This window comes from Austrofundulus limnaeus, unplaced genomic scaffold, assembly GCF_001266775.1.
Source record: "Austrofundulus limnaeus strain Quisiro unplaced genomic scaffold, Austrofundulus_limnaeus-1.0 Scaffold2580, whole genome shotgun sequence".
Taxonomy (NCBI): domain Eukaryota; kingdom Metazoa; phylum Chordata; class Actinopteri; order Cyprinodontiformes; family Rivulidae; genus Austrofundulus; species Austrofundulus limnaeus.
In genome coordinates, this window is record NW_013954982.1 from 6,687 (window position 1) to 16,174 (window position 9,488).

The 9,488-nt window shown below is 48.1% G+C and overlaps 1 protein-coding gene and 1 pseudogene across 1 annotated transcript; both read left to right on the top strand.

Annotated features, from left to right (window-relative positions):
* Positions 1-731: 731 nt before the first annotated feature.
* LOC106511198 (sterol 26-hydroxylase, mitochondrial) lies at positions 732-3,416 on the top strand. Its single transcript, XM_013999945.1, has 8 exons — positions 732-746; positions 927-1,126; positions 1,206-1,403; positions 1,676-1,839; positions 2,088-2,254; positions 2,340-2,421; positions 2,532-2,732; positions 3,090-3,416. The coding sequence occupies exons 2-8, from the start codon at positions 973-975 to the stop codon at positions 3,204-3,206; spliced, it is 1,083 nt and encodes a 360-aa protein (XP_013855399.1). The 5' UTR covers positions 732-746; positions 927-972; the 3' UTR covers positions 3,207-3,416.
* Positions 3,417-5,417: 2,001 nt separating this feature from the next.
* LOC106511197 (uncharacterized) lies at positions 5,418-8,996 on the top strand (annotated as a pseudogene).
* Positions 8,997-9,488: the final 492 nt, after the last annotated feature.

Here is a 9,488-nt window from a genome sequence, read left to right on the forward strand (position 1 = left end):
TGAATTATGAACCGACTGTCAGAAATCCTGAAGAAGGATTTTATTCAGTTGCTGAATGCAGTTAAAAATCTCAACATGGATGTGTTCATCAGTGGACCCATTCCTACAGTCCGAGGAGGGGCCGAGAGGTTCAGCAGACTGTTTGCCCTTGATGGCTTTTTGGAAAAGTTCTGTGCTGACCACTCAGTGAGATATGTGGATAACTTTGATCTCTTCTGGGAGAAAAAATATCTCTTCAAGTCTGATGGAATGACTTTGAACCAACATGGATCGGAGCTGTTAGCTCAGGGGTGTCAAACTCCAGTCCTCGAGGGCCGCTATCCTGCATGTTTTAGAGGTTTTCCAGCTCCAACACACCTGATTCAGTGATTGAATTAACTCTTCAAATTGGGCAGAAGCCTGTTAATTACCCAGCGATATAAATCTGGTGTGTTGGAGCTGGAAAACCTCTAAAACATGCAGGATAGCGGCCCTCGAGGACTGGAGTTTGACACCCCTGTGTTAGCTTCAAACATGAAATATTTCCTGAACCAAGTTCCGGCTAGAACCAAACAACAGGAGAGTGATCAGCTGACATATGAGGCTGAAGGACAACAGGTGCAAACTGAGACACCAATGGAAAACAACATGCAAGTGGCTGAACCAGAACCAGAACCACAGAGAGGGGATTTACTTCAAGCTGCTGAACTGGAAGAACACCTGGACTATTTCTTATGGATTTGAGAGAAAGAAGTTGGATTATTTAAGTAAAAAACAGGCTAGCATGGGCTATTGTTTTTATGCTTCTTTCTTTTATACAACATGGCTCGAAATAAACTTAAACTCAAGATAAAAAAGAATGGACATTTAAAAGACAGAGACTAACAAAAAAAAAGTTATTTTTATCTTTAATGCTCTTTAATCCAGAAACATGTTTCTGTTCTTAGAGAAGGGGAGCAGTGGTACAAGCTGAGGGTGGTGTTGAACAGACGGATGCTTCATCCAAAAGACTCTGCTCAGTACTCCGGGGTCATCACCGATGTGGTTACAGACTTTACCAAAAAGATCAAAAACGTGCGCCACAGCAGCCCCACAGGGGATCTTGTTCCGGACATTGCCAACGAGCTGTATCTGTTTTCACTAGAGGGTAAGAATTAAACTTTTAACTATCTGGTTCRAAATCATTCAATTTTAATTTTATTTTTGCTTGTTTTGTTCACGGACAGGTATCTCCTCCATATTATTTGAGACGAGGCTCGGCTGTTTGGAGAAGGAAATCCCTGCCGGCACACGAGAGTTCATCCAGTCCATCGCACAGATGTTCTCCAACAGTATGGCCGTGGTGCTGACGCCAAAGTGGAGCCGCCGTCTGCTTCCTTACTGGGGGCGTTACATAGCCGGCTGGGAGGGCATCTTCACTTTTGGTGAGATTCAATAAAGGGCACTCATGAGGATTGAAATAAACAGTACGGTACGTTACATTACAGTAAGATAAGATAAGATACAATACGATACCAGGGAACAAATGATGAAGCAATGAATATGAAGAGTGACTAACATGCTACAGGTGTGGCAGTGAAGAAGAAGCAAAACTAAACACCAAATTAACAGTTTTAAGACAAAGTAGGAGCAAATCTAAAAGTTTAAAACAGTCCCACCGCTCATAATAACTCTTCACTTTGTGATCCTCCTGTAGCTAAAGTGTTGATTGACAAGAAGATGAAGGACATTCAGCAGCAAGTGGACAAAAATGAGGACGTGAAGGGGGAGTATCTGACGTACATCCTCTCAAACACGGAGATGAGCCTTAAAGACGTTTACGCCAGCATCACTGAGCTGCTCCTGGCTGGAGTGGACACGGTACATCAACACATTTCTGTAACAACGTTAATGCGCTATAACTGTGCGATATAGAGTAAATATCCTACCCATTTCAGCTGGATACATGTGGCTTCTTCTTTGCATGATAGAGCTTTAAGCAGAATTTGGGTTAGCTTTTTGTTGCTGCTGTCAAATTTATTTTGCAAAGTCTTGCTACCTCATTTTTTATTTAAAACATTTGATACTTCAACCTCTGTGTTTTATATTTATATTTTGTCTGTTTAAAGACCTCCAACACACTCACATGGGCCTTGTACGAGCTGTCCATGAACCCCCAAGTCCAGGACAAACTGTATGAAGAAGTGTCCTCGATGGTACCTGCAGACCAGACCCCCACTGCTGCTCAGGTCACCCACATGCCGTATTTACGAGCTGTCATCAAGGAAGCTCTCAGGTGTGACTGTTTTATGAAATATAAGGCTGAAAGATCTAGATTTAAACATGTACTGTGTTCAGAAACATTTTTACTTCTGTTACAGGATGTACCCCGTTGTTCCTATAAATGCAAGGATCATAAAAGAACAACCGGTAACTGTTGGTGGATATAAGTTCCCAAAGAACGTAGGTTTATTTTCATTTTGTTAGTGCCTTTAAGAAATGAGTGTCCTCACATTTTGATAAATTTCATACATACATTAGATTCTTCATTGTTTCCTGGTTGTTTTTGGCAGACTACTTTCAACTTCTGTCACTACGCCATGAGCCATGATGAGAACACCTTCCCACAGTCAAACACGTTTCAGCCCGAGAGGTGGCTCCGCGACGGCCGCCAGAGGCCCAACCCGTTTGGCTCCATCCCCTTCGGCTTCGGGGTGAGAGGCTGCGTCGGGCGCAGGATCGCTGAGCTGGAGATGTATTTGCTTCTGTTTCACGTAAGTGAAGAGTAAAAAGTAATCTAAAGAGAATGAAGATTAAAAATTGTAAATGGTAAATGAAACTTTACTTTTTACAAAATGTAATAATTTGTTTAGAAATATCAGATATATTAGATTGTCAAATTAAGCCCCCTCCAAGGGGGAGAAGGTAGATGTTGAAAACAAAGGGACCCAGGACAGAACCTTGGGGCACACCTGAAGTAACAGAGGAGGAGTAGGATCTGAAGGATTAGAGTTGAACAAACTGAGTGCAGCCATGAATGATTCTCAGCTACTACCACGTCAAGTTTTAGGTCAACATTTAGTAAATTCAGTATTGTTATCTCCTTTTTTTTCTTTTGTTCTTCTTTCCAGCTGATCCGTCAATTTGAAGTGAAACCAGACCCCAAAACTGGGAAGCTAAAAAGCGTCTATCGGACCGTTCTGGTTCCAGACAAACAACTGGACCTGCACTTTGTGGACAGAAAATGAAGAAAATCAGCGTCACTCATTTTTTACACACCAGAATGACTGAAAAGGTTGTGTATAAAAGCTGATTATGTGATATTATCGTTTGTTGCAGGGGATAATGCTCTATTTCATCCCTACTGACCGCCAGAGGCGGTGCTTAAAGCACTGAATGATCACTCTTGCGCATGCTCAGGTCGAGAATCTTATACCAACATGGTCACGTGTGACACCTGGTGACACCGGTAAGTCTATATAATCACGTGACAATGCCAGCTCAGTCCCTTTTCATCTTCTCACATGCAGGTTGAATAGGTGGTAAGACTTTGATTGTTGCTTGTCGCTGGTAGCCTCGCGACTACGGTCGGAGCTGCGAGGATTCTCGCCCTCTAGAGGCTGCGCAAGCTCCTCATTGTTACAACTTTTTTCTTCGATTGGTAAGTTATTTTCTCTTAGTCGACGGGAGCGGCGGCGTCTGCTTTCCGCATCGATTTTTCTGTTGCCGGTGGTACGGCGTTAGCCAACTCCGACCAGTTGTTGATTAGCCGTATCGGCTTGTATTGTGGCAGCCGCGTTCGGATTGCCTTTAATTGATTATTGCAGCCGTTTTCGGGATTGCTTTTTCTTATATTGTGCCGCCGTTTACTTGTCTTGTCTTGTTAAGCATAGCCGTTTCGGCTTGTTTTTTGTTAACGTTGTGCAGCCGTGTTTGGCTCGTCTATATTTAGTTTAATTGCAGCCGTTTTCGGGCTTGCTTATTGTTTTACGTTGTGCAGCCGTGTTCGGCTTGCCTCATACGATATTGCAACCATGCTACGGTGAACCCCTGGTGGCGTTTTCTGCTCGACCGGGTCCCTAGTCCATTAGGCTAAGTGTCAAGAGTGGCGATTTCAGCTCGACCTGACCTTGTCTTGTGAGCGTAAGATGCTGGACGTGCCGGGCTGCAGAGTCTGTTTGGCCCCTCTCCAATTGGAGGATGGGCATGATCTGTGTTCTTCTTGTTTGGGCCTAGATCACCCAAAGGAGGCCTTGACTGATGCGGCCTGCCCTAATTGTTCTGTTCTGCCCTTGTCCCTGCGTACCGCTCGTTTGGCTGACCTTCAAGGTGCCAGCCGGCCTGTGAAGCGTATGGCTCCTGAGGCTATGCAACCTCCACTTAAGAGGACAAATGAGAGCTCCAGGGATTCAGAAGGCCTACCTGGGCAGGTGGCCCATCTTACTTCCGAGTTGGAGTAGATGAAAGCACTGCTCGAGTCCCTTAGAGGCGGCAGTGGCTCTGGTCTGACTGGAGACCCAGTCCCAGGGCGGAGCATGGGTTCAGGGCTCTCCGTTTTAGATGATGATGCTGTATCCCTGGCAGCGTCTGGTACTGATTTTCAAGATCCGTTTGAATCTGGCTCCCATATGTCAACAGCCAGTTCGCGTCACTCTTCCTGCTCTCAGTCGGAAGAGGATGATTCGATAGTGGGCGCTTTGAGAACTGCGCTTGCTTGGCTGCAGCTGGATGCTCCACAGAGCCAGCCTGATGCTTCCAGTGCTTTCTTTCGGCGTCCTACTACTAGGTCGTCCTTTATGGTTCCCCCATCTGCCAACTATATGAAGGAGGTTCATGCCTGTTGGGCAGATACTAAGGCTTTTGCACGACCGACCTCTGATGGCAGGGCTCTGGCGGCCATGCAGGATGCGCCCAGGTTTGGCTTGGGTCATATGCCTTCTGTCGAACCTGCCATAGCATCCCTCATTTTGGCTCCAGATGAGGTTCTGAGAGCCAATGCGAGGTGTCCTCTTCCTCAGTGTTGTGTGACTGATGATCTGTTCTGTAGAGCTTATGACTCAGGGGCTCGATTGGGGTGACTCTGTAATTCATTGTCGCATTTATTACTGGGTCTCTCAGCCTCTCTGGAGGGCTTGGTGATTGATGCACCTACTCAAGGTTTGATGGACGCATCTCTTCATGCGTTTGCTCTTTTGTCCAGGGAAATCGGCCGTGTCCTGTCTACCCTTGTCCGGGCATGACGCCAGGTCTGGCTGGCACAGTCTCCGTTTACTGAAGCTTGTAGATGGACCCTGATGAGTCTTCCAGTGGTCCCGGGGGAGTTGTTTGGCTCTGCTGCACTTGCAGCCTTGGAGCGATCGGCCCAGGCTTCTCATACCAGGCAGCAGCTGGCCGGCCTTCATCGCAGGCGACTGCAGCGCCCTGCTGGGAGTGCCTCTGCATCTTTTTTCATGCACTAATCCAGCCCCGTCTACACCCTCAGTGGGGCAGCCACGGCCTGCTGCAGGGCCTCCTCCTGGCCAGTGGGACGTTTCCAGGGGTCAGGCTCGCATTGCTTCTCAACTCAGGCAGTCCACTCGGCAACCCTCCCGCCCTCTTAAGGGCAGGGGGGTTCGGAAATGATACCGAGCTGGTGGTGGGACACTTTACCCCGGACCAGCTCAGTCGCTGGACTGCTCTCGTTCCCGATCCATGGGTGGTATCTACACTGACTCTGGGTTACACGCTACAGTTCCGCCGCCGCCCTCCTGTTCCTGGTCAGGATGACTGTGATTCACGACCAGGCAAAGGCTCAGGCTCTGAGTCATGAAATAGATGCCTTGCTGGCCAAGGGCGCTACATTGCCATCGACCCCCTGCTGGATCCAGGGGGCTTTTCCTCAAAGTATTTTTAGTCCCAAAAAAGACCGGCGGACTCTGCCCAATTTTGGACCTCAGGGGTCTCAATGTGTTTTTGAAGACTATTCCGTTCTACATGTTGAGCGTCAGGGATGTGCTTCAGACAATCTCCCCAGGCGACTGGTTCACCTTGGTCAACTTGAAGGACGCCTACTTTCTTGTTCCGATTGCACCACACCATTGGCAGTTTTTCCACTTCACATTTCAGGGCAAGCATTTTCAGTTCAGAGTTCTTCCATTCGGCTTGTCTCTGTCCCCGCGTGTGTTCACGCAGTGCGTGGCTGCAGCCCTGTCTCCTCTGCAGGCCAAGGGGTTGAAGATCCTGCCTTGCTTAGACGATTGGCTAATCTGTGCGCCCCACAGAAGCTCAGGCGGCGGCAGACACACACACACATTACTCCAACACATAGACTTGTTGGGTCTTCGTGTGAACTGGCAGAAAAGCAACTTGGTTCCATCTCAGCAGGTCACCTTTCTTGGGATCACGATGGACTCCCTCACTATGACTGCTCACCCGTCGCCTCAGCGTGTCGAGGACATTCTTCAAATGCTGTCCTCCTTTCTACCAGGCTGCGCACTCCTTTTCTTGCTTACCTTCGTCTGTTGGGAAAGCTGACTGCTGCTGCTACAGTGATACCCCTGGGATTGTTGTCTCTGCAACCACTACAGATGTGGCTCAACAGCCTAAGGCTGCACCCATCTTGTATGCTGCACCGCCGCAGGAGACTGCTGGTGTGCAATCAATGCCTTGCGTCACTGGTTCAGTGGCGAGAGGCAGGGTTTATGACCAAACGGATTCCACTGGGCTTGCTGCCGGCTCGTCGAGAGGTTGTCTCTACCGATGCATCCACCACAGGATGGGGGGCATCATGGCAGCAACAGATCGCCCGGGGGACATGGTCCCCGCAGGAGAAACTGCAGCACATCAACGCCTTGGAGTTGGAGGCTCTGCAGTGGGCGTTGCGACACTTCATCCTGGGCCTGCGCGGGAAACATTCCTAGTGCGGTCGGACAATACTTCGGTGGTCTTTCATATCAACCATCGGGGGGTGGGGGGGGGACATGGTCAATAACATTGCTGAGGCTGACCCAGAAGCTCTTGACCTGAGCAGCCCCTCTTTTTGCCAGCCTAAGGGCGGCCTACATTCCAGGGGTGCGGAATGTTCCGGCTGATATTCTGTCTCGGGGACGCCCACCACCGGGAGAGTGGAGGCTCCACCCGGAAGTAGTGGGGGTCATTTGTGAGAAGTACGGCATACCAGCTGTGGACCTGTTTGCGTCCCGAGGGACAGCACATTGCCCACTTTGGTTCTCCCTGGCAGACACTGCCAGTCCTCTGGGTCAGGATGCACTGGCACACGACTGGCCAAAAGTGCTGCTCTATGCTTTCCCGCGGTTTCCCCTGATAGGCCCAACACTCCTGAGAGTCCTTCAGGAGGGGCATCAGGTCCTTCTAGTGGCCCCCTTATGGCCGTGGAGAACCTGGTTTCCACTGCTGCACAGGCTCTTTTGCAGCTCTCCAATGCCTCTCCCCCACAGGAAGGACCTTCTGTCACAGCTGGGGGGTCGGATCCTGCATCCCAATCCCAGTCGCCTCCAGCTCTGGGTTTGGCTGCTACGAGGCCCGGCATCTCCTTCTCAGAGTATGACGGAGATGTCGGGCATACAATGACTAACGCCAGGGCCCCTTCGACACGACTGGTGTACACTCATAAGTGGAAAGTTTTTGACAGTTGGTGTCGTGCTAGACATGTGGATCCTGTAAACTGTTCTATTTCAGTAATTTTAACCTTCCTTCAAGTACTGCTTTCTCAAGGTCAGTCTCCGTCCACTCTGAAAGTTTATGTAGCTGCCATCTCTTGTTGACATGTGGTGGTGGATGGTGAGACAATAGGCCGTAATAAGGACGTTTCTTTGTTTCTGAGGGGTGCCCGGCGCTTGCACCCTCCCTTACGCCCTGTCGTACCTGTGTGGGACCTCTCTCTTGTCCTCACTGTGCTGCAATCTCCCCCGTTTGAGCCCTTGGCAGAGGTGAACCTTGAGTATTTGTCAAAAAAGACTGCCTTTCTCCTTGCCATGGCTTCGGCGAAGCAGGTGGGTGAACTACATGCGCTGTCTGTTCACAAGTCCTGTTGCCGTTGGAACCCAGCTGGCTCTGGCGTTACTCTTTGGCCTGACGTGACATTTCTTCCTAAGGTGGCCTCATCTGCGAGCCACTTTGTACCCCTCCAGCTTGCTCGCTTTGACACAGGTGGGCCTGATGAACTTCTCTGCCCTGTTCGGGCACTGGAAAAATATGTCAGACTGACAGCTTCTCTGCGGCAGTCTGATAGTCTGTGTTTTTGCTATGCAGGGCCACGCAAGGGGCAGGCCCTTTCCAAACAGCGCCTCGCGTGTTGGATTGTGGAGGTGGTGGAACAAGCGTATGTTCTACAGGGCCACCAACCTCCTGCTGGTGTATGGTGCCATTCCACCAGGAGCATTAGTGTGTCATGGGCCGCTATGACTGGGGTCACACTGGAGGCTATCTGTGCAGCAGCCTGCTGGTCATCTCCGAATACTTTTGCTAGATTTTACAGGGTAAACCTGGCCGCCTTTCACCCGCTGGAGGGTATCCTGTCCCAGCGTTCGTCATCCCAGTGAGGTGGGCATGTTTTGAGATTGTTTTTTTCTGGGTGCGATTCCTCAGGACTCTGTTGATAATCGTCATCCAGTGCTTTAAGTACCGCCTCTGGCGGTCAGTAGGGATGAAATAGAACGAAAGTTACAACCGTAACTATGGTTCTATGAATCCCGGATGACCACCAGAGCATTCGATCCCTCGGAATCATCGTGTTTCGCGAGAAGATTAAGGGACTGAGCTGGCATTGTCACGTGATTATATAGACTTATCGGTGTCACCGGGTGTCACACATGACCATTTTGGTATAAGATTGTCGACCTGAGCATGCGCAAGAGTGATCATTCAGTGCTTTAAGCACCGCCTCTGGCGGTCATCCGGGATTCATAGAACCGTAGTTACAGTCGTACCTTCCATTTTTACTTATATCTGTTCTGATAAATATCTTGATCACTGGGTTGATTTTTGTAAAACTAAAAGCAGAGTTGTAAAGTAACTAAGTACAAATACTTCTTTACTGTACTTAAGTAGAATTTTTGGGTACTTGTACTATATTTGAGTAATTATTTTTCAGCCTACTTTTTTACTTTTGCTTCTTACATTTTCACACAATTATCTGTACTTTCTACTTCTTACATTTTTWAAAAAGACAAGAAGTAGAAAGTCGTTACGTTTATTGCATTTTTGCTTGCTTTTATTCCAGCTTGTTATTGTAAAAAAATAAATACTATCCATATAAACTATGCCTCCTAGATAGAGTGAATTTAATTGTGGTTGAATGAGAAGTATAAATATATAAAATTCTGATACCGTATTAGTTTGTACACAAACAAATGTAATAGACCACTCTATGAAATTAGGACCAGCCCAATCTCACAAAATAATCCCTCAAGATCTTTGCATTATGAAATCCCAGAAAATGATGAAACATCCACCCTGATCATGAATGAGAAATGAAAACTTGTGACCTGAACGTATTTCCAAAATAAAGTAGTTTATTTTTAGATATATGA